A 24,872-nucleotide genomic window follows, 5' to 3' on the forward strand; every position below is an offset into this window, starting at 1 on the left:
GTTACCTTTTACGTATCTCTTCTCCAAACTAAGAATTTTTAGGACAGCCTCATATGCAAGCTGTGGCATGCTGCTAATCATTTCCTTTCCCTTCTTTTCTCCATTTGTATATTGCTATTTCCCTTTTGAGATGTAGTGACCAACACTGATACTAAAAAATGTTCAGGTTTGTCACAAGCTGCAGATGGGTGATCAGGCTGATACAGTTTTATAGGCAGGTCAGTTTCCATGGCTAGCGGTACACAAGGGACTGATGTGGCCTTTTACTTTGCTAGTTCTATAGGTCAGGTACCCACTTTGCAGTGGGGTGAACTGGAGCTGGCCTTGCAGAATGTGATCAAGCAATACTCGGACATGCAGCCTTTGGGTTTATAACTCAGCACTTTAATCAGTTGGCCTTCCCCGCCCCCAGTTAAGTTGTGGGTATAGCATCAGTTTTAAAATGGCAGGATGGTATTTTCACTATTATTCTCTTTCCTCTTGTAAATACGCCATGACATCGTTTGCTTTTTTTGCATGCACTCTCAGATGTTTTCATTTAGCTGTTTGTGGTGATGCTTAGGTCTTTTTCCTGAGTGAAGAGAATTAATGTAGAACACATGAGTTTCTAGTCCATGACAGAACTTTACCTTTCCTCTTTTGTGACTTAATAGCCTCTTGTAAAGGATTTCAAAGGCTTTTTAAAAGTCCAGACAAATTCTGATTTTCACTTCTCCTTTGTTATTGATGCTCTCAGAGCATTCTAATAAGATAGAAAGGCAAGATCTTTGCTTTGTATAAGCTGCACTGATTTGTCCTGTTCATAGCATGTTAATCTGAGTTTTATTTAACAATAGCTTTAGTATTTTTCAACTAATTGATGTTTTTTGTGGCTTACTAGTATTTCCGTGATTCTTCCCTAGTACCATTTTAAAAAATGAATACAGCAAATATACCCAACGTATTGGCTAGGTTTAATAACTGAGTACACCCATTCTTAGTAGCTCAGCCACTTCATTATTAATTTCCTTCAGGACTCTTGTGTACAAATCCTCTATTAAAGGAAATGTATTGAAACTTAAAAGATTATTTTGTTCCAGTGTATTTGATTTGACATTTCAGCATCCAGTATCACTTCATCTTAATTACCTGTGCAGAGTTCTGAAGTAGGTGGACGATAGAAGGAGATAGTGAAGTCGCTTCATACACACGTTTAGGCTGTCTACAGTGGCACAAGTCTTCGAAATAGCCATGTTAATGGCCATTTTGAGGATTACTTATGAGGTGCTGAACTGAGTATTCAGCGTCTCATTAGCATTAGGACACTTCCAGCCGCGGCGCTTTGAAAGCGCTGCTTTCGAACATGCACAGCTCAGCAAATCTACATGGGGTCCTTTTCAAAAGGACCCCACACATTTTGGAATCCCCTTATTCCCCTCAGCTGAGAGGAATACGGGGATTTCGAAATGTGCGGGGTGCTTCCGAAAAGGACCCCCGTGTAGCCGCGCCGAGCCACACACATTTGAAAGCAGCGCTTTCGAAGCGCCATGGCCAGAAGCGTCCTAATGCTAATGAGGCACTGAATATTCAATTCAGCGCCTCATTAGTAATCTTTGAAATGGCTAGTAGCATGGCTATTTCGAAGATTTGTGCCAGTGTAGACCCGGCTTTACTGTTTAAAAGTTTCCAGCAACTGACTTGCATAGAATGAGAAATCTAAACCTGTGGTTGGACTCTCTCTCCATCTTCAGTTCAGTTTTTTAGGTGTTGAAGTGCTACTGTGGCTGGTGCCATATACGAAGTTAGATAGATCTCTCCCCATCAAACTTAATGGGGATTCTTCTGCTCCCCTTGGATTCCTGCTGTTGGCTGCAGCAGAGCTACCAGGGCAAATGGGCAGAGGTGTTTTCAGTCCCTAAGTCATGGTCATCTTCCACCATTTCTTTCCAGTGCAAGGGAGTCTCAGAGTTTAGGGTGGAAAGTGGAGGATAATATTTTCCACAAGTGTCCCTTAGCAGTGAGAAGAATGGCTTCACCCTCACTCTGTGACACTGGAGGAAAAACTCATTCTCTTTCTCTCCTCAGCGGTTTTTTTTGTTTTGATGGAGTGCTTTAGGAGACAGAAAAGAGCTGATACTATGGCATCTCTTCAGTGAGATTCCATTCACATCACCCTGCCTGGTGAACTCAGTCGGCACCACTGACTGATCGAGCGGCAGGGCTACGATTGGATTAAAGGACACAGCATCTTAGAAATATGTGTTTTTCACACATTGTGTTGGGTTAAGTTTCTTAAAACACCTCTCTGACAAGTTCCTACTTTAAAGGACTTCAGAGTTCCTTACAGTATTTGGGCACTTGGTGCCTTTTACTTTATCTAGACGTATTTGGGGAGATCGCCTTGTGGCATTTGCTTAAATGAGCTGTTTTGTTTGCATCTTGCAGGTTATCCGTACTTTAGATCCAAAACAAAACCAGGGAACCGCTCCAGAGATTCAGGCTCTGAAAAATCAACTACAGGAGCGGGACCGAATGTTCCATTCATTAGAGGTAACGACCTGCACACTTTGCCTGGGCTGTTCTTGGTTGTCTAGATTTTTCCATGTTTGCTAGGCTTGCTCTAGGAATTGTTTGGGTAAGTTCTGTGGCCTGTATTATGTAGGCTGTCAGACTCGATTATCGCATTCTGCTCTTGCAATCTGTGAATCTAGACGCTTTCCATTCTTGGCATGTAGCTTTATATTTATGGTCTTTTTGTTGCCTTTCTTTTTTTTCCTAGAAAGAATACGAGAAAACCAAGACTCAGAGAGAGATGGAAGAGAAATTTATCGTGAGCGCCTGGTACAATATGGTAAGATTCTCCAAACTGTATTTCTCATGAGCCCTTTTCATTTAATTACAATATAGTTGTTTGGAGGGTGCGGGAGAACTTCCCAGATGAATAAAAGTACATTTGTCTTAGCAATCTATAACCAACACTAAAACAGATAAATAAACCACATACGTGTATCTTCTAGCTGTGCTTGCCATAACTTAAAGTAGACACACAACGTGCTGAAAGAGATCATGTTGATAACAGACATCAGGTTAAACATAAGTTTACAATATAAAAGTCAAGCTGGTTCGCCGGCCTGGGTTGTTCAGTGTCCAGTGTAATTATTTATCCTTCATTAAAATGTCTCTGCTAGTTACTAGACTGCTCTAGGTTCTAGTTTATAGACTTATGGCCTCCGCCCATTTAGCCAGGTTATATATATATATATATATCTATATATATATATGTTTAGTTTTGTTAATCCAAAATGGTACAGATTGTTTCTCCACATATAGCAGAGAGAACCATATTTGGGAAAACCAAAGGGGGATTTAATGAGAGTATAATTTTGGTAAAAACAACTTTTTATATTGCATCATATTGATACAAGCAACTCTCCCTCCTCACAATACATGACACTGTCCCATGAAGCATATAAAAGGAACATCGAGGAACATGCACAGAGCCAGCACAGGTCCTAAAAGTACAGCATAAAATAGTGCCTTAGGCTTTTGCCAGCCCTTTGGTATATTTTACCCTAACTGAACCAGAGTTACCCATGACAGAGAATGGCCTCTTCAAAACCAGCCTCCTGGTAGAAGAAATTTCTGACCTTGCCATTTGTCAGTGTCCTAAAACGGAGCTTGAATCCATCCCAGGTCCCTTCTCGTAAGATGCCTGATGGCCAATATGCTGCTTCTCTGTGTTCATTAACAGGAAGAAGGAAATAACGTTCTTACCCCATTCTGACTTGATCATTTGAGCCCTTGGTTTGGGAAAGCAATTTCAAATTACCTTAATGACCTTGCACAATTTCATAATGTTATGCCTACTCCTTTGACATCCCATTAACATTTAAAGGGACAATGATCACTTCAGTTTTTTGTTTTTTTTTAAATAACATAATTTTATATTTTTCTGGTCCCTGACAGATCACCTTTTAAACAGTGTGATCTGACATCATTTTGTAAAAACTCCTTTATAGTTCTAAGGATTTTTTTGCTTCCCTGCAGTATTCCACAGGCTCTCCTAGAGAGTGACTACACCAAGCATCCTCGAGCCCACTCGCTTTCCCTTCTTTGCTGTGCCCATGTCTGCCTGTGCCTCTTCCCTTGTTTCCTGATTCAGCAGCTCCCCACGTGCCAGCCTGAGGAAGAATATGGCTGTGAACTCCCCCCAGAGCAGTGGAGCTGGCCAGCAAACCAGTGAACAGTTCTGTGTAAAATGCCCATAGATTATCAAAGTCAACAAACTAGAGGAGGAAGCCTCAGTCTGTTATTGTGGCAGGAATTTCCTCCTGTATGTGACATGAGCCTAAAACTCTCCATGATACAAGCATTCACAATTCTCTACATATATCATTTTAATAGCTTAGATACAGCAGCGATGGGTAAGAATGAACAAGTTCTTGTCTCGTGATGTACTTGAACAGAACTTCACACATTCAAAGCAACATCATCCTGTTAGCCTCACAAAACTGCTGAGGGGGGAATTACCAGTCTCATTTTGGGGACTGAGACAGATAGGTATGGATCTGCCCCAAGTCATAAAGCAAGTGACAGCTGGGTGTAGAACCCATGAATCCCTGCTTCCAAATCCTGTACTTAAAGCAGATAGACCTCCCCTCCTCTGCATAGTGGCACCATATGAGTTCCAAGTGTTGCCTGTTATATTATGTATATTGGTTTGTAAATTGCGTGTGGCAGAGGGTTTTTGTAGCGAAAGTTTGTGAAGTGCTGTATATAATCACAGCAGCATGGAAATAAAAATGCTGCTTTTCCTGGGCCGCTCACAAATTTCTGTTACTCTGGTTTTTTTTTCCCTCTCTGAAATGACCAGGTTCCTTTAAAGTGCTTTCTCTATACTGTAAAGTTTTGCTGGTGTTTCTATGTCTATTGGGAGGGTAAAAAAAAAAATCAGATTCCGAGCCAATGTAATTATGTTGGCAGAAGACTTAGTGCAGGGGTCTGCAACCTGCAGCTCAGGAGCTGCACAGAGATCTTTAAGAACTTCTTTGTGGCTCCCGGCACTATAATTGCAAAGTAAACAAAATCCTCTGATTATTTTCAATAAATGGTGAACATCTAAAAGCCCAACAATGAACAACAAATATCTAAATAGCAAGCAATATGTGATCTAAAAACTGGTAAGTCCCCCTTTAATATGTGGAGTGTGTTTTGGGTTATGATACTTTATCAGTGTTTTGATCATGTTGCTAATACAGTCTTATTCACAGGCATTGCAGCTCTTGAATTATTGAGTTTTTTACACAGTTCGAAAAAATGGCTGCTCTTGCTATTCTGGTTACCAACCTCTGACCTAGTGGATATGCAATTGTACCAGCAAAAAGTGTTTTTACTGATGCGGTTTGTTTAGGGACTGGTGTGAAACACACCAGCAAAAGACCTCTTCTGCTGCTATAAACCTGAGTCTGCCTTGGGATGGTTTGCTGGTTCAGACAAGGCCCAAAGGAGGAGTGCTGCTGGTTCAGATGTTTCATTATGCAGCAGGTTCAGCTATAGCTTTAGATGCTGCTTCCTTCCAGGTTAGGCCTCTCTTCTTCTCCACTGCCCAGAACATAGTCTTTTTCCTCAGCTTCTCTCAGCTTGGTCTGTCTGACTGCATTTCTAAAAGTTGAGAGATGCACCTTAATTTTCTTTGAAGATAACTTACTTAAAAAGAAAAAAAAAAAAAAAAAAAAAAGAGTGCCTAGGCAACATGTAGCTGAATGCAGGAAAACATGCTCCAATGTGGGAGGATGTAACTTACTACCCTTCAAAGCTTTTTGCATGATTACTACAACATTTGAAAGTTAAGCAACCTTTTTACACTTGCAAAGACACATTCATATGCTTTTTCACACAATGTTCACACACTTGACAACTTCATACTGGATGGTAAAATCCCAGACAGGTTAGATGTTGCTGATAACACAAAGGAAAGACTTTACACAAACAAGAGATCAATGCATTAAGTTGTATATACTAATGTTCTCTAATGAGTTTGCCTTTGTTCGTAGGGAATGACTCTGCATAAAAAAGCAGCAGAAGATAGACTGGCTAGCACAGGCTCAGGACAGTCCTTCCTGGCTAGACAAAGACAAGCCACCAGCACAAGGAGATCTTACCCTGGTCATGTCCAGCCAGCTACAGCAAGGTAGAGAAGCCTTGCCTTTGGAAAGGAAACAGCCCTGTGACCCAGGTGTACTTTGTTGCACGTGACAACGTTTCAGGAAATGCAACTAGCATCCTTTGTTTATCTTTGTTCCTTGTTACCACTGCTATTTCTCATTTCAGGAAGGAGTTTTATTATGGTTTCCTATTATTTTAATGCTCTTCAGTCTTATTTTTCTGAAGTCGTCTTCTCTCTCTGTCTCTCTCCTTAAATATGTGCCAAAATTTTGAAAACATCCACAAGAGTGCTGCATTGTGGTGGAATTTTTTTAATTTGTACGAAGTTGTCCTCTCTTACCTGATGCCCGACATAGGCTATGTAGCGAATGTAAATTTTCTGTCGCAAATGATATACATATACCCGTGTGTGTTACTCTTTTATAGGACTCTCTTCATTGAAAGAGAAATTAGTTTCCTTTTTACTGTGTAGCAATCAGTGTTTAAAATAGCTGAAAATCCTTTCTAAGGTCTGCAAAATTATTGCATAAAATTGCTATAAAACATGTTTCCTGGGGGGAAAAATCGAAACAAAATCCCACCACCCCAGACATAAGCATAGGTGCTAATTGAACTACGTCCTGTGGCACCTGATGTGAAATACGCACAAAATAGAAATGATTTTCTCCTTTCATGGGAAGCGGTTGCTCCTGTTCGTGGCCCGTGGCATTTTATAGCGAAGTAGGCTGATTTGGAGACCATTTCCCCCCCTCCCCCAAAGGCTTTGAATGTGCTTTCATTTCTTCACTGGTGTCATCTCTTGTTGCTCCCACTGGTGGAATGTTTCGGATTCTCCTCACTGTGGCTGAGTATATCCAAAAAGAAAGATCAAGAAAGATTTTAAATGCTCTACTATGCTACAAGATCATTGAGCTAAAAGAAGGCTTTTATTTTAAAGATTTGCAGTTATGGACTAACCACATAACTGGGATCAAACCAGCTGAATATTATTGATATTAACATATCCAAATTGTCACCCACCACTATAAGACTTATTTTTAATAGATTGATTAGGAGGATGGTTATATCAATTGCCTTACTAATGGTAGCTGTGCCTTTAGGCCTTTCTAAGTTCAAATTTTTTAAATTATTTTACTCCCTTGCTCAATGTAGGACTTTACTTCCTATAAATCCCTTCCAAAGTAGCTCTCCTTGGCTTTTTAAGGTTGGTATATTTTAATCCAACTTTCTGGTTTAAAATGGTCAAAGGACCCTGATGGGCCAGTAGGCATAGGTTCGATGACAGTGGGATTTGTAAGTACTGATATAGTGCAAAGCAGAGCCAACTGTTCACACACAATCCACGTTCAAATGGTGTCAAATATATATTGGAGGAATTTATCTTGATCCTGATTTCCCCAGAAGTACTAAGACCATCTTCTGAAGGCTATGAGCAAAATACGTGTTGTCTTTTATTCCACGGACACAGAAATAATTGTTTACTTGTGTTGTTTATGTTGTTCAAAAGGGCTTTATAGCTCGTCTGCCCTCCATACTATGGCAAAAATTAGGTTAGGTAGGAAGTATATATCTGGTAGCATGTGTAAAACTAACAGTGTATGGAGCAATTTAGTCGTAACTAATTTTCACCTTGTTGTGTTTTGCTGAGAAACAAAATGTAAAGGGGAAAGTCTCCTAAGCACCATCTAGCAATGTGATTACTCTGACAAAGGTTTTTTGCGGAGTTCAGAGAAGAATCTATCTTCTGTGAACTCCGTGTGTAAGGGAGCAAGAGTTAGTCAGTGTTCCTTGATAAGTTATGTAGAGCATTTTTCAGGGCAGATCCCAAGAATATTTAGGATTTTATTTCTATTGCCGTCTCTCAGGCTCTTCCTTTGCACCCCCATCTGCCAAAATCTACTTGTTAATGAAGGGAATTGAAAATTGTAATGGGAAGGCTATGTCTCCAAGTTTGTCAATTAATTCAGTTTTAGATGACTGTGTAGCAAAAGAAAATCCATCTCAGAATTAAACAACTTGCTTTTGATTTTTAGTTTTTCCCTCTCTCTTTTCTGGCTCCTTCCCATCTTTTTTGCCATTGGGTTTTATCCCACGTTCCTCAGGTCTACTGTTTTTGGAGGTTTTGTTGGTTGGTTTTGTTTTGCTTTTATGGGGCCCATTCTTTATTTTGGCCTTTCTCTTCCTTTCCCCATGAGACTGGAGAGACACTCTGAGTTGTTCTCCATAGTTCTTTATGAGTCTCTGAGTGAAATGTGTACCATCCTGGTGAGTTTTATGCTGCTTTTACAGAGGACACTGTGTAAGTAGGAAAAGCATAGACTAACACTGTGTTTATAAAATCTTGCTGCTGCTGTGGATAATTACCAGTTTACATGAAAACTGCTGTGACTATTTCTAATACCATAAATCAGTGTTAAATAAAATGTACATATCATACTGCCCTGCTCACCTACAAGCGTTACTTCCCTTCTGAGAGAACTAATTTGCCTTCTGGGAAGCAACAGCGTTAGCTGATAATGACAGAAAAGCTGAGCAGACCAAAGGAGCCCTTTTGGGGCTTCCCAACAACTGTGACAATGCCAGGCAGGAGCCTTCTTTCTCTGAGCTTTATAGTCAATAAAGGAAACGACGTAATGCATGAGCAAGTCCACAAGGTTCCAGATTAAGCTTACAACTCTACAGCACAGTCAAGCAGCTGGAACTCAACTTCTTTTATATCAAAAAATGTGTGGATTCAAGTTTGAATAGTGCCATGTATGTGGTACTAGATACATAATAAGGAAGAATATTAAAAGTCTTATTTTTTCCTAGAAATACTTAGCACTTGTGTAATGCTTAATATTTTTCCAAAAGCTTTATAAATAGTAACAGTTGCACAAAGAAGTCTCCTATAGAAGTACAAAGCTGTAAACATTTTAAACTGAAAAGAATACAAACTGGAAATTAACTATCAGTTGTTTTTTCAGTTTCCTTCTTGATATTATGATATGGGGTTATCATCTGATGACTAAAGTAGTTTCTACATTCACTTTAAAAAGAAATTGCTAGCAGTTTTCTGTTCCAGTGGGTTGCATGAGCAACTTTTGTTCATTAGGGTATCAAAGGGTGAATTTTTAAAATCCTGTTCATAATTGCTGTACCAGCCACTTCCTTCTGTCTCCTTAACATTGAGTGCTATAGGCGAGTTGCTAAGGAGATTTTAAAGTAGGACTTAATTTTGAGGGCCCCGTCTTTCTCATGCATTCAGGTAATTTCTGAAAATATTCAGTAATACTCCACATCAGGTTGTCTGCGTGGCAGCTTCCTGTTTGAATTGTAATGGCTCTGGTTGATTAATGTTGATGCTTTGGCACAGTTTGTAGCAGTTAGATTATACTTTGTCTGACCACTCGCTATAGACAGTGATTCTGAGGAAGAATACCTAGAATGTGTGTCTCCAGTTTTTCATGTTCTGTGAAAGATACTTAACACCTTGATTGGACTCCTCTGATTGAGAATTTTTTACTTTATTTTTCTCTTGGAGGGGATTAGGAGGAAAATCTTTTTGCACTTGTAGGGCCAAATACTTATTTGACTTCAAGGTTTGTATGGGCATAAATTGAATCGAATTTGGCCTCTTACGTCTTGCAAGAAGTCTGTCATTAAAATAATTATTAGTAGGTATCCTCAAAATGATTATATGCTAATCAGACAGGAGTTGGGGGAATGAGTTTCTCTTGAAAGGAGGAATTTATAAATTGGCTTTTCCTCTTGTTGTGAGACCTTTGGTGTCACCTACAGCCATAGTTCTCAACCAGGAGGTGGGGACCGTTAGCAGGACTCAGGGGGCCCACCAAACAGGCCCAGCATATGAGAGTCATTGGAGCCTGGGGTAGAAAGCTGAAGTGCCCAACCTCAACCTGACTCCTGCATGAGGCTGAAGCCCAGGGACTTCAGCCCCACCACCCGGGGCTGGAGTCTGATCATCGTAGCTTCATGGGGGGCGGGGAGCACTCATGGCCTAAGCCCCCAAGCAGTAGCCCAGCTTGCTACCCCCTAATTCTGGCCCTGGCTTTTATATGTAGAGAATGAATTACTGTGACATGGGTGTGCTTTGGAGCTTTTATCGCATGGGCAAGGGGAGCGGGGGGAGGTCAGAAATCACGACCTACCAGTGGAATTAGCACCTACCAGTGAATTGCAGGCAGCTTCCCAAATGGATTGTTCGATATCAGAATCATCTGATCGCTCAGAACCAATTTGTGATAAATGCTCCAGAGTGTAGGTGACGGGAATGATCCTTTGGAGGTGCATGGGCCTTCTGCCACTGGCCTCCGTGTGGCTAGGGTTTCACTCTCCATCTGCAGATACTTGCTGCAGTAATGGGATGGCTTTAAAGTGGTTCTGTGCATGGCATGGGGTTAATGGAAGATGAGAGATGTGAAGGGACTTGGAGAACTGACAGAGGAGGGAGCTTGAAGCACTCTATGTTGATATCAAATGTTAAGTAAATCCCCATGTCTTGGGATCAGAGGAGTTCTCTCCCTGTGCTGTTCTGTTGCCTGAGATTTCACAGTGGGTTTGAGAGAGCTGGCTGAAGCCCTGTGCACACCGATGAAAACGCTGCTTGTAGAAGAGATGAGACGATCGGAACAGTCTTTGAACAGAAGCTGAAGGTGAAAGCTTTGGTGTCAGTGAAGAAGAAATGGCTGTTTTCATCTTCAGAAAAGTAGTACTGTACTTCCAGCTGTAGAGCTGCCTGACAATGGTCCTTGCGTTTGTATTGCCCGTTTTAGGGCCACCTTTGAAAACGCACTTGTGGATTGCAGCTATTTCAAAACTTAACAGCAGAGCTGCTCAGGTGGTCTCTCCCTAGAGGAATCAGCGCTGCCCACAGTTCAGAAACTGCTGCTTATTATGCGTCCATGTCTTGCTAATTGATCAGCATTACTCAGAGCTTGTCACATGCTGTCACTGTTATTACATGGCATGGTAACAAAAAATCCCACAGATCTGAATAGCTGTGACAGAAATAATTACACAGGTAACCAATAATAGAAAAGATGAGTAAACTAAATGTGGTACTCGTCTTACAAAAGAAAGAAGGCACTTGCCTGACAATTGGTCTCCTACAGGTGTAGCTTGAACATCCCGAATGGCATAAATTTTAAGAGAACAAAGCCTTGAGATCATAGTAGCTCCATGATCAATAAGCAAGCATGGTTTAAAGGGTATCATCTCAAAGAAACCAGATGATGTATTTATGGATTACAATGTTAATTAGTAGGTGCAAGGAAAGCAACAGAGTTTCCATGCAACTTAATTAGACTTTAATAAAGCATTTTATATAGTTTTTCTTGAACTCTCGAACTAAACAGTTCTGATTTGCCTAGGAGCACTGTCTCTTTAAGCCTAAAACTGAAGGGCTAGTAAGCAAAAAGCGGTGAGTCAGTGTATGTCTGATGGGAGGGCAGGGACGCTCAGTGGAGTTTTATTGGGATAGGGATTCTGCCTGCCTTTTATTTATCAACATTAGTGAGAACCTGGGACATGACGCCAAGAGCGGGACAAGGAAGGACATTCATAAAGTAATCAAGTGTCTCAAGGTCCTTAGACTGAAGTTGCTGTGTAAATGCAAAGCGTTATTAATACATTTGTAGAGAACTCAATTGGGAGGTATGGGAAGCACCAGTGAAGAAGGAAAGTAATTAAATGAGATTCAACACGGGAACATGCAGGTTAATAAATCTGGAGAAAATATATCTGAAGTACGTCCTAGCAGGAGGCAAATACGTGGGAAAGACGGTGTCAGGGTGATAAATTTCGATGTGACACAGAAGCCAAAAGGAAGGGCGTGTCATCAGTTCTTCCCAAATGACACTGCAAGCTTTAGTGGCCTCCACTCTGAGATCATTCTGAAAAACAACATTACGCTTACTGTAAATTATTCATCCCACCCACCGACAATCCCTTAGAGTCACAGTGGACTCAGACTGTTTCCTATGCAGAGTTCTACACTTCAGAATAGTCACGGACCACAGAGACTTCACCGACGATTTTCTTTTTTTCCTGTGGTGGTAGCTCACATGCGACATCATGACCTTCTCATCTTCCCTTAGGTCAATGACTGACTCCCCGCTGCCATCTCTTGCTAGGAAGCCTTTATGTCAATCTCTATGACACTCCATCTCCTTTTCTCCCTGGGGGCCAGCATGAACATCGAATAATCTGCTCTTACCCCTGCACAATCTTTAAACTTCATTGGGGCAACCTTGAACTCCTATCACTTCAAGGGCCCCCCAGACATGTTCCAGATGACGAATGGTGTCATAGCTCACATCACCTGCTTAGTACTGCTCATCAGTCATCCAAATTAGACTATAGTAGGGACCATCCCTCTCAAAAAAGAGGAGTTTACTTACCTGCAACTGGAGGCTTTTTGAGGTACTTTGTCCTTATTTCTATTTCATTACTCAACTTCTTCCCCTCTGCTTCATATGTTATCTCATTTGCAGAGGAGAAGAAACCAAAGAGATAGTTGGTCCACCCTGCTGAGCCAGAGTCCATATCCAGACCAACAGACACTGCTTTCAAATTCTCCAAAGCTGGTTCTATAGTGCCACCTGTGTGAACATCTGGGGAATACAAATAGGGAGCACATACATCAAAACACCTCCAGTTACAAATAAGTGACCTCCACATCCTCCATTATTGGAAATCAGTACAGCTCCTTTCTAGCTGAAGCAGTGAAACCTCCTACCAGTTGAAGATTTGCCCCTATATCCGCAATCTCCCCAGCCTTAGAAAACTCTGCTGCAGAAACAGGCTGCTGTTAAAATGATTGAAAGCCCCTGCTAATGAAATGTTTCCTAGAAGTAGTTGTTAGCAGATCCTTTTCAGTAGCATAAGTATTATTCTAGACAGAAGGGCAAGAGCATCTCTCCCTCTCTAAGGCCATCGGTTATTCTCTAAAGTCCTTGGCCAGACTTTACCTTTTTTCCCCCCAGCAGGTATCCATTAGCACCTTAACATTGTTGTCTCCATTCTAGTGGTGTGTGTGAGCCGTGTAGTCTTATATTTCACTTAATACAAATCTGCTTGTACAACAGGATTATCTCACCCTCTGATGAGAGTGAAGAGGAGGATTTTTCATTTAAACGCATGGACCGTGATGTCACATCGCTTTAACCCTTTGTACGGCTTTGCTGCAGTTAATTGTTCATTTTGTTATTTCCAATCATCCACAAACAGCGCTTGCATGCTCTTTAGCAGTGCTTAGATGGATAACAGTGCAGCTCACCCCAGGGATGTGTTACTCAAAACTCTGCTTTGAATGTGGTAATTTGGTGCATTCTGGATTTTATTTCATCTGATTTATTGCTGTCTGTTCTCGCTGTTTTTGCCCTTTCTGACTTTCCTAAATAATAAATATTCTGGTTAGGCGGACAAGAGTGAGAAGGTGAATGCACAGTAAGGTTATTCTGCTGTTATAGAAAGTTGAAAGTGTACACTTGCATTAAATACAGCAAAGATGAGTTGCTGTGTTCTTTTGGGTTTTGTAGAATTAAAGCAACAGCTGCAGGACTTGTGCTTTAATTATAACTTTTGAAAGAAGTGTCAAGGCTTAGTCATAAAAATATTTTCTCTAATGAATTCAATCTGATTTTTCCTGCCACAAGAAGCATGATTACAATCAGCTGCTGGTCGGGACAGTTGTTAGAAGGGAAAACCAAATTCACAGAGCCTTTGTCCTGTCAGATGAGAGTGTTTGTTGTTTACATTTATCAGAGAGGTAGCCGTGTTAGTCTGCGTCTTCAAGAACAACAAGAAGTCCTGTGGCACCTTATAGACTTACAGAGGTTTTGGAGCATAAGCTTGCTGTTTACACTGGAATGGATTTTTGGAAATCAGAATGAGTGGCTATTGGAAGCAGGTGTCTCACCTATGCTACAGCAATATCAAAAACTTACTTTACACCAAATGACTAAAATTAGCTAATGTAAAATGAAGGTGACGTTGGAGGTGCCTTTTAGGCATGGTGCTTGCTTTGTGGGAATACTGAGAAATTTCTTACCAATTAGACTTGAAAGCCTATTGCCTTTTTCAGTGGTTAAAACTCACGTGAGAGAGATCTCCTGGAAATGGTTTGGGTTTGGTCTTTTGCTTTTTGGGTTGTTTTGTTTTGTTTTAACTTGATTGTGCTCTCAGGCAGCAAGAATGAGTGGATTGTGTGCAGGCCAATTCCAGTACTATTCCTTGGTCTTGCTGTGTGCCAGAAGAGGTATTCTGCACTAAAATGTTGGGTTGAGTCACTTGGGCGTAGCTCCTCTAAAGTATTTAGGTGCCTAACTTCTAGTGATTTGAATTAGGTGCCTAAATACCTTGGGAGATCTGGGCCTTGGTTCGTTTCTAGGAGTTGTACAAGACTTTCTTTTAGGAAGTTTAAACCAGTGGCACCACATTGAAATATTTCTTGGGGAGGGGTAATGAGGGTGCTTTGCCAGTCCTCATCCAGCAAGGACCCCGCTCCTGTCACTGCTCACCCCTTCAGCCCACCCTGGCGCTTCCTCAGCTGGGGAGTACCCCCCCACCCACATTAGGCATGACCCTGCACATACAGGCATCACTTTCTCAGTAGAGTCCCCCCCAGCTCCAGGTGCCAGGCCGCAGCCCCATTCAGCCCAGTCACCTCTCTGTCAGTAGGGAGTGGCAGCCTGGTCACATTTCATTGGCACTGCCCCCATGCAGCTGGAGCGATGCTCTGGACCACTCGGGCAGTAGCTGTGCTATTTGAGTTGGGGACCACTGCTTACAGCTAGCCCAAGCTCCATGGCCTGTAGTTCGTTCACCAAATGCAAAATCCTTCGGGGAGGCTGGGGACAGACACCTTGGGGGGCAGTGCTGATATAAACCAAGACCAGCCTTTGTACCTCCAGTCAGCTCTTAGCTCATTAGTCATCCCAGGAGTGCTTCTAGTCACCACACTAAGATAACAAGTTTAGCCCTCAAAAAAAGTTTCTCTTGACCCAGCTGAACTGTAACTAGACATAGCTTTACTAAACTGCTTATAAATACGTGTGCTATTTTTGCTTTTAGCAGGAATTAAATGTTGGCTTCTTTTTAACTTCCTTCTTTATTTTTTTTATTTGCAGTGATGTGATTGCATGACCTGCAGCATTATTTATCAAACAGGGACTGTTCAGTGCATGACTTGCTTTTCTGTCCAGACTGCATAACCCAAAACTTAAGACTCATGGCATCTGATTTCAAAGAGAGACTTGCAAAGAAGCTTGCCGTTTTGGGGAGTGGCTTCATGGTCTCCCTCTTTCACCTTTTCTCTCCCCTTCCAAAAAAAAAAAAAAATCTCCCCATGAAATTGGGAAACAGGAAAACTCAGTATCCGGAAATCCCAAGAGGTCATTTGATAAACTGACGCATACTTCTTTCAGCGATCTGGTTTACTTTCTTTCTATCTGCTTTAACTAGCTGCTTCGTTCTGATTATTAACACACAACCTTCTGCAACACTTTTGTTCACTAAGTTAGATAAGAGCTAGTCTTCCTGAGGTCATCAGTGTGCGTTTCTGATTATTCATATTTGAAAGCCTCTGCTTCACTCAGACTTTTAAGATTTAAAGTGAAACCAACAAAGTTTTCTTTCAGGAGGAAATGATTATGAATTGTTCTTTGACCCTTTCACGTTCCTCAAGAAATAAGCAGGATATATCTGATAAACTCCGAGCCTGGACAAGCTACCATGCAATATTTTATTTACAAACATTGCAGACTTTCTTCATATGTACATAAACCATAATTTGTGACTGTTACATTTTTCTCTATGCATTTAGCTGTCATTAGTTTCTTTCAATAAGATTTTTTCTCTTGCTTACAAATATTAAACAATTCTAGAAAGGAATATGAATCGAGGTAACTAGTATAAAGAGAGTCTGCACTTACTGACTTACAGTATTATGCAAAATGTCCTTGCCAGCTTATTTGAGTTTTTATATTTTACTTGTATTATTTCATTTGTTTCTTCCTTATCCCAGTTTTAGTTATTTCCTGTCCAATTGCACTAGCATGCCTGTTTTTGTGTTTATGAAGTATTGCTATATGATTTGCAATATGTATCCAGTATAACTCAGTGCTTTCATGCTGCCTATATCGACTAATTTATAAAGCTGCTTATTTAAAATTTTAAATTCTTTAATAGCTACACATTAGTGACTGTATTTTCATTTTGTACGTGGACTGACAGCACTGGAAAGATACGAGACAGGAAGAAATGCTGTTTTAGAGTATTCTAAGTTTGTGTGTTTACAGTCTAGATACTGTTGTTTTAACATCCGGGGCAGAGGTCAGGCCTCATAAGCCATAGTATTCGCTAAAAAGCCTCTGGAGAAGCAGAACTCGTCAGTACTATACATTGTTTGGTTTGTTTAGAAGTCCAGCTCTGGAGCTGCCCCATACTTGCTTACCTAGATGTCAGTCATGCAGAAACGTAGACACCGCTTTCACTTGACTTGCAAGCAAACATAAGCCTCAGGGCAGTGGGAGCAACTTGAGCCTGTCTGTGCTTGCAAAGGAGTGGGAGGCTGGGTCGGGCAGCAGACCCCTTGCTTGTTACAGCAGCCTGCTCAGTGCACCTGCCTTTCACATCAGTACTTGGGCTACTTGGGGCAGGGCTGGAAGGAGCATTGTGTTCAGCCCCATCTCCAATAAACTGGGCTCTGGGCGCTCACAGTGCCCCTAATTGTCGTATGTATGTCCCAGACAGTGCTCAGTCAGCACTGCCACTGCTAGCACCCCCAAGCCTGCTGGGGCAGTGCCGTCACAGATTCCACCGTCCGGGACAGCTCAGGGTGTGGCTGGCTTCTGTGTCACTCAGCTGTCCCACACAGAGGAATGTTCAGGCCTTAGGGTCTGTTCAGGGCCAGGGGATTCTTGAACAATGCACAGCAAAAAGGCCTTGGACCTTGTAGTTGGCATTTCAGGCTTCCTAACGGTAGTTCCTTTCATAACTGTTGGGAGGTTGCTGTACAAACTCCTTGTCGGCAACTGGGCGAGTGGCTTTCCGCTGGGTTTTTCAGCTCTGTAGTGCAGCTGGTGATGACTAAAGTCTTCCGAGTTGGTAGCTCTGTGGTTAGACAGAGGCACTTCTGGAGTTGTGGCTCTGGGTGTAATGGAGGCATCTCCATGCCACCAGCCTAGGTGTGTAGATTAGTGGATTACTATTCAAGCAGTTCTGAAGCCAAGGCTTTTGTATCTTCCTGAAAAGTTTTTAGTTGATGTAACTGTGCGAGTCTCCTCAATGCAGTAGAGAAATGTCAGGTTGAGCTAGCAACCAATAAATGTGCTGTCTTCCTTTTAAATAAGGGACCCTAGCATCTCTCTCCTGGAGCAACAGCAAATTTCAGGCACCGATTAACAGTCATCCCAAGCATGTTTCCAATATACTAACTTGATGTTTGCTGCATAGGAGACTGTTTTATTTTCTCAGTGACAGCTTGTTTGAATATCCTAATTTGTGTACACCAATTATCAAAATAACTATTTGTGAAATTGCCAGTAATATATTTTTTGTCAGAGAATCGATTTCTAGCGTGTCAAATCATTGATTTCCTTTTTCAGTTCACCTATGACTTCTTAGCTTGTAACTACCAAATTGTCATGGTAGTGGTATTAATATACATATCTGTACATAAACAAAAATACAAGGTCATGGTCAGAAGAATCTGAACATTTTAATAATGTTTTTTTCCCAGTTAAATACAATGATGCTTCCAAGGCTACAAATAATGTACAGTTCTTAAACAAGTTGTAAATAAAGGCTTGTATAAAATGGAATCTCTTGTTTTTCTGTTATTTTACTGTATTTGCAGAAAGTGCATGTAGTAAGGGGTGTGGTAAAATTGTGGGTTTGTTGAATCTGAAACTCGTTTGTAGCAACAAGCTATTGGGCCATATATACTTTTAATTGACTGAGATTGTTAAACACAATCCAACTAAAACTTTAAAACATACTTTTTACAAGGATGAGAGCTGGTCCCATATCTCACCACCCAGGGACCTCACTTTTCGTACTCGTCACCTCCCTGAGCACGTACCTGGGTGTGTATGAGTACAGAACACAAACGGTGAACGGTGGGTAACAAGTCCATGTCCAGAGGACTGCACAGTAAGTACAAAACAGTAAGAAGTGGTCATTAGTCATAGCTGGAATGCTTCACTCAGTGGGTAGTTTTTTGGAATTGTTGGCTAGGAGAGAAAAAAAGGCGATTTCAGCATGAATATGGCTTAACCAAATGGTGTTTGTGAAAGAAAGCAAGAAATCAGGAGTGAGCTGAAGGAGCCAGGGAGCAGCCTAGAGATGGAATCAAAACTGTAACCACGTACAGAATCGATTGAATCTGTCCCCAGCTTAATGATCTACATCTGATCAAAGGTTTTTCACCATGTTTGTAGCATCTCACTGACCACACTCTCTAGGTCAGAACCCTTCCCCCCAGAGGCCATTGCTGCTTCCTGTATCCTGACAGGTGCAATGAGGGGATGGCAGAGGGAGGTGTTTGTTGCCTGGTACCCAGCTGGAAATGTTTTGCAAGAAGGAGACTGAAACTATAAAAAGGAGAAAAAACGAATCTGCATGGAAGAAAATTCCCTGCTGGTTTTCTCACTCATTTGAACTTCCCTTTGTTGCCCCTGCCTGCCTGATGACTTGTTTACTGCTTAAATGCAAATTTGTTTGTTTAGGACAGTTCTGTTTGCCAGCTTGTATCTGAACAGTGCTGTGGGACTTGGAATGTGTGTTAATAAACCATATGGTGGAGTTGTCATAAAACTTTATGGACAGGGTTTGGCAACTGTGTTTTATGAGGACAATACTGATCAACAAACTGAGTTTTCAAATGATGCTTTACAAGGTGTACTTTGAACACAGTCTGTTACACTGGTTTGTAGGGTGTGACTGCAGAGATGGATGTTAGAAAAATTCATTATCTTTCCTCAGTTTTCAGCATATAGTTTGTGGGTAAAGAGTTGATTTTTCACTACCTCTGTTTCTTCATTTGCACTAAAACGAATGGTCTAGAGAAGATAAAGTGGGAATGTCTTTATTCCCTGTCTCATAAGCCCTAAGAAATTCCAAAATGAGGACATTAAAAACCAATAAAAGGACATTTTTTCATGCAGCATGGAATTAGACAGCGGAACTCATTGCCACAGAAGTGCATTCAACCCAGGAACTTAAACTACAAAAAGCCATTGGACCTTTATAGGCATAACAAGCAGACAAGGGTAAAGTTGTGGACCTCGTGCTTCAGGGCTTTGAAGCCAACCTCTAGTTTTCAGGAACAGACATGCTCGCAGGCCAGTGAAGTAAGGTGCTCAGCAAAAAGGTGACGGCTTCTGGTTGTGGCAGGTTTTGGTCCAGCAGCAAGGAGGCAAAGCACATCTCTAGTTCTGGGGAATGTCCTATTAACCTATTGTTCCAAATTCTGCACAGGTGCTGCTGTAAGAGTAACATTGCTGGTGTCTGTGATATAACTAGGTAACTACGGACCCAGCGCTGCCCCCGATCACACCACCACCACAAGTCTTGTTCCCAAAATTTGCTTCCAGCAAAATGCTGCATTTCCCACGATGCCTTGTGTACCGGCCACAAACCCCTATCCACCAAGCACAAGCTGCCTCCCCAAAAGCAAGCCTAGCTCAGGATGCGTCTCTTCCCAAGTGGACCATGGCTGCAGTGGAAGCATTCCCTGCAAAGAAGTGAGTGAGGGGCCCCACTGGACCAACACGCAATAATTATTATTTCTACAGCACAGTATGTGTGTAACGAATTAATGGCAGCAAGCAAGTCTCTGCTTCCAAATGCCCTAAATCGAATCACAGAGTTTTCAAATCTTGCCACTAAATTTCTCTGGTTTAAAGGTATTTTCCTCGTGTTTTCATATGTTAATTATTCGTGAGGTTTGCTCTTGAATTCAGGCGAATGTTTTCTACCAAACTAGATTCTGAAAAATTGTGCGCTCTCCCCACCCCCCAAATGTGTTGTACACGTGCCCTCTTTGAAAGTGAGGCTCTAGCTGGAGGGACGTTGGAGTGCATTTGTTGCTCAGAGTCGTACCATCAGTGTGAGGCTGTTATAGCAACAGGCTGCGTCATGTGATGACCTCAGCCCTGGCCTTGAGAGACAGCCTGGAACAAACGGCAGCTGCTTCAGGTTTGTTTGGAAGACGCAAGGTGAGATTTTGCAGGCGGGAGAAGGGTTGTGAGACTGGTGCTACCAGCCAAGCTGAACCTCCCCTTCTCCCCCCCGCATGGGGTAAGAATACTGTGCTTTTTAGGGGTACCCCATTGCATTGCTGTGGTGTGGGGAATGGCCCATGTTAGAGACAACACTACTCTCTGTTTTTCAATCAGGAAGAGCTGTGTGAGGAGAGAAATCCAGCAGGCCAGATGGAAGCAGAGTAATTACTGGTAGTGTGGGGGGGGCGGTATTCATCCCCTGCCACCATTAGCCAATGTTCCTTCTAATCATTTCCATTTGTGTGTGGAATAAATTTTGTGTGTGCCTGGGCATGTATGTGTGCACCACAAACCCAGCTGTGGTCGCTCTGCTAATCAGCTGGACACCCCCAGCCGTGGTTTAGCAGAGGGAGATGGTGCATCTCCAGGGATGGAGAAGGGAGGGGGGCTACCAGGGGGTGAATGTAACTTCAATTTTGCCAACAATTGCAAAGAAATCAATGACAGGGACTAAGCAGAGGGACTGACACTACAACCTCTAAGGCCAGCTTGTGAAATTTGCCTCAGCCTGGGTGTCTCATTCTGACACACGAGTAAAATACTGCTGTATCCATTTGCAACGGGGAGCAGATATTTCACCTGAGCTAGGAAGTTTTGCCAGACACTTCTAAGCACCTGCAGCCGCTGAGAACTGACAGACCATGTTTCTCGGGAAGCAACCAGAAATGTGTCCTTGGTGTGACCTGTAAACGAACAGTTGGTAGGTTAAGAGAGGAACCAAACCCATTCAAGTTTCTGTGTACAGCGTTCCCCTGCTGGTAAATAAATGTAAAGGTTTCAGAACATTGTTAGTGCATTCTCTTCAGATTCGCCTGCCAGGAACATGAGCACATCAGTACAGCTAACAGCGCATGCAAGAAGTCAAGGCTTTGGGTTGCCCAACACCTGAATTGCCTTTAAAATCGTGAGCAATGGTTAAAAACAACACACTGGCTTCTTGTAATTTATTTTCTTTTCTTTAATGATTTACCTCAGGGGTTCTTGACCTTTTTCATTCTGAGCCCCCTCCTTCCTCACAACATGCTCTAAAAATGTCAGGGTCCAGCAAGGGAGGGGCTCTCTGGGCCAGGGAGAGGGTGGGGTCTGCTGTGGGCATAGTTTGATGTCTGTGTTGGGGGGAAAGGGTCAGTGGGGCTCTAACAAGCTCTGTAGGGCAAGGCCATGGGAGGGAATCCCAGCTCCATCCCCAACTCTCCTAAGCAGGTCACCCAGCCTTTCTGGGTTGAGGTGGGGGAGAGAGAACCAAAAATTATAACTCAAGGGTTAGTACAAGCCCATAAGAACAGCCGCACTGGGGCAGACAAAAGGTCCATCTAGCCCAGTTTCCTCTCTTTAGACAGTGACCAATGCCCAGAGGAAATGAACAGAGCTGGTAACTATCAAGTCATCCTTCCCTGTCACCCACGCTCAGCTTCTGACCAAGGGAGGTGAGGGACACCATTTCTACCCACCCTGGCTAATAGCCATGGATGGTCCTCACCTCCATGAATTTATCTAGCTCTTTTTGAACCCTGTTAAAGTCTTGGTCTTCACAACCTCCTCTGGCGAGGAGTTCCACAGGTTGACTCTGCACTGCATGAGGAAATACGGCCTTGTGTTTGTTTTAAACCTGCTAACCATTAATTTCATTTGGAGACTCCCTAGCTCTTCTGTAATGGGAACAAATAACTGTTTCTTATTCCCTTTCTCCACACCAGTCCTGATTTTATAGACCTCTGTCACATCACCCCTTAGCACCTCTTTTCTAAGCTGAAACGTCCCTGAATTTTTAATCTCTCTTCATGGGTCAGCAGGGTTCAAACCAGTTCCAAACCCTTCATCATTGTTGTTGCCCTTTTCTGAATGTTTTCCAGCGCCACGACATCTTTTGGGAGGATTCAGCTCAAAAAGTTTGACAGCTGCCTGGGCTGGGGGTAATTATGGGCTGGGTACGGGTAAGGAGCAGCTCAGGGGCAAACAGGGTAGGTAGGGTCTGGCTACCTAGAGGCTGCAGGGAAGTTGGGGGTGGGGGTGACAGGATGCAGGGAGGGGGTCACTGGAGATGGTTTGTGGGCAGGGGGGTCACTGGGGTGGTTTATGGCGGGGGGGTGCACAGGGTGCAGGGAGGGGGTAGCATAAGGTGCAGGGAGGCCTTCCTCAGGCCTGGCTTGTGATTTCCCAGCCTCCCCTGCTGGCCTGAGGCCACCTCAGGCTCTCACTGGCCAGCTCCTGTCTGTCCATGGCCGGGGCTGCTGCTGCCAGCATGACAAGTGGCTGGGTCCCAGCAGCTGAGTGGGACAGGCTCCTTCCATGGGGCAGGCCCTCCTGTTTGTGCTCCATCTTCCCTCTTGCCCCCAGCTCCCCACTTATGGGCCCCCAGCCTCTGGGCAGCAGGGCCCCAGCCCCCCCCCAGCAGGGCCACTGGCACTGACTGGGGCAGGCAGCTCCCCCCGGTTTAAGACTGTGGAGGGCCAGGCGCAAAAGGGCCCCCTGCACCAACCGAGTCACGGCGCACAGCCCTCGCGGGGGGTACCTGCCATGTGTGGCCAGAGCAGCGCTGCCACAAGTGGGGAAAGCAGGAAGCACTCGAGACACCAAGCCCATGTACGGCTGGGTGTGAAGTGCCAGCTGGTTGGGGGCGGGGACGGCACCAAGTTACAGCCTGAAGCTTACACTGGTGGATTGACTCTGTCCTGCGTGTAATGCCAGTGGCCCTGGGTCAGCGCTTTCGCTCCTAAGGTCGCAGGGTCAATCCCGTCTGCGGCTGACCCCCAGGACAGAGTCAATCCACCAGTGTAAGCTTCAGGCTGTAACTTGGCCCATCCTGTAATGGGGCCCAGCTACTTAACAGCCACTTCTGGGCCCTAACTGACTATGCTGCATGAGAGACCACAAGGTTGGGAGTGGGGATGGCAGAATAGGCTTAGCCCACCTGCTGTTGACAAAGCCAAGTTTCCCTGGTCTCCATTGAGCCAAACACCACAACCACCTCGCTCACGGCCTGGGCTGTCTAACACGCACGACCCCACCTGGCTGCAGTGACACTGCAAACAGCAGAGGCCATAGGGCTGGCTACACAAACCCCAGGGCATTACAGCTAAACGGCTTTGCTCCCATTGCCTACACCTGGAATGTGACATGCAGCACTGTGTAGCCACACGTTCCGGCAGGTGGGCCCACAGGAAAGCGCTAAGACAGCGGTTAGGTACAGCCTGTAACATAGAGGTGTGCAGCTTACGTATACCACTATGCCAGCCCGGTGGGCTCCAGGAGTAAAAGGCCTGTCACCAGCCAGCTTAGCCTAAGCAAAGGGCAGTAAACCGGTGTGGCCTAGACAGGGCATTAACCCTAAGGTGTGGGTGAAGCCTGAGCCAATGGCAGAACAACATGGCACCTGCACCCCAGAGCAGGAAGACAAGGCCAGGCCTTGCGGGGGGGTGGGGGCCAGAGGTGCCTCTCACACACACAACCCCTGCTGAGGAGCAATGCGATGAGGCTCTGTCAGCCCCCCCCAGTAGTGGGCGTGAAGCCATGGGCTGAGGCCAGCGCTCAGTGCCTGCACTACAGAGACCTGCCCCTAAGCCTGTGCATGCAAAGGCAGCAGACTGAGGCAACCTATTTTTATAACCCCGGCTCCTCTCTCTAGCCAGCGCCTGAAGTACTGCACTATGTAATACCAACGCAAAGAGTTCAGAGCTTGCCGCTCAAGCCTTGAGGCCATGGCGGGGCGGGGCGGGCGGTGCTGAATGTTACCTCATAGAACAAAGCACCGCCAGCGAGCGAATCTGGAGGCGGTAGCAGGATGTCACAGGCAACCCAGCAGACAGGACAGGAACACTTGTGTACACCTGTGCCCTGCCCCTAAGCCATGGCAGCTGCAGAGGCTAGTCCCACCTGCCCAAGTGCAGCATGCTTTGATTGCAGGGGGCCCCACCCCACTGGAATCACACCCCCCCTCCCGTTTGGGAAACCATGACCTAGAACCAGGGGGCCTTGTTCCCTCTCCCCCATGAAAGAGAGTTTGCATGTCCCTTTCAGTCTCCTGCATCTAATGTAAATACACCTAGAAGTAACTAACCCCTGTGGCCCCCCTCCGGATGTGACTGGTCAGGTACATCTCTCAGCACTTCCAATATATTTTCCATGCTTTCCACACAGGACTGGAGCCTTACTTAAGTCAGCAGAACCAGGTTCCTCACCCCATTGGTACTTTGAACCCACTCATTAATAAGGTAGGTAGGAAGAGATACTGCCCAGGGGCTGGTCATTCTGCCAGCGAACTCTACAATCTACTGTGTCCTGACTCCCACAAGCCAGTCAGCTACTCAGGTTTTATGTGAGGAAATAGTTTACTTCAGAGGCACTAGCAGTCCCACTGACTTCCATCAGACTCCTCCTATACAAAAGGAACAGTCAGCTTTGGGTCTGCCAGCCATTTGGGACAGAGACACCCTAAGATGT

The 24,872-nt window shown here is 43.9% G+C and overlaps 1 protein-coding gene and 1 long non-coding RNA gene across 3 annotated transcripts in view; one reads left to right on the plus strand and one right to left on the minus strand.

Annotated features, from left to right (window-relative positions):
* The window catches only part of HOOK3 (hook microtubule tethering protein 3), a 90,528-nt gene extending 84,142 nt beyond the window's left edge, over positions 1-6,386 (plus strand). For both annotated transcript variants that reach the window (XM_074994589.1, XM_074994590.1), the window contains 3 exons: positions 2,425-2,529; positions 2,759-2,830; positions 6,033-6,386. In XM_074994589.1, the coding sequence (XP_074850690.1) occupies positions 2,425-2,529; positions 2,759-2,830; positions 6,033-6,173 (318 nt within the window). In that variant the 3' untranslated portion in view covers positions 6,174-6,386. The remainder of the gene's footprint in view (positions 1-2,424; positions 2,530-2,758; positions 2,831-6,032) is intronic.
* A 2,519-nt stretch (positions 6,387-8,905) lies between these two features.
* Positions 8,906-17,963, minus strand: LOC142013338 (uncharacterized). Its single transcript, XR_012645608.1, has 2 exons — positions 14,497-17,963; positions 8,906-14,451 (listed from the first exon to the last, which is right to left on the minus strand). It is a non-coding gene; the product is annotated as an uncharacterized LOC142013338 (long non-coding RNA).
* Between the last annotated feature and the right edge of the window lie 6,909 nt (positions 17,964-24,872).

The sequence above is a fragment of the Carettochelys insculpta genome, chromosome 5, assembly GCF_033958435.1.
Source record: "Carettochelys insculpta isolate YL-2023 chromosome 5, ASM3395843v1, whole genome shotgun sequence".
Classification (NCBI taxonomy): Eukaryota; Metazoa; Chordata; order Testudines; family Carettochelyidae; genus Carettochelys; species Carettochelys insculpta.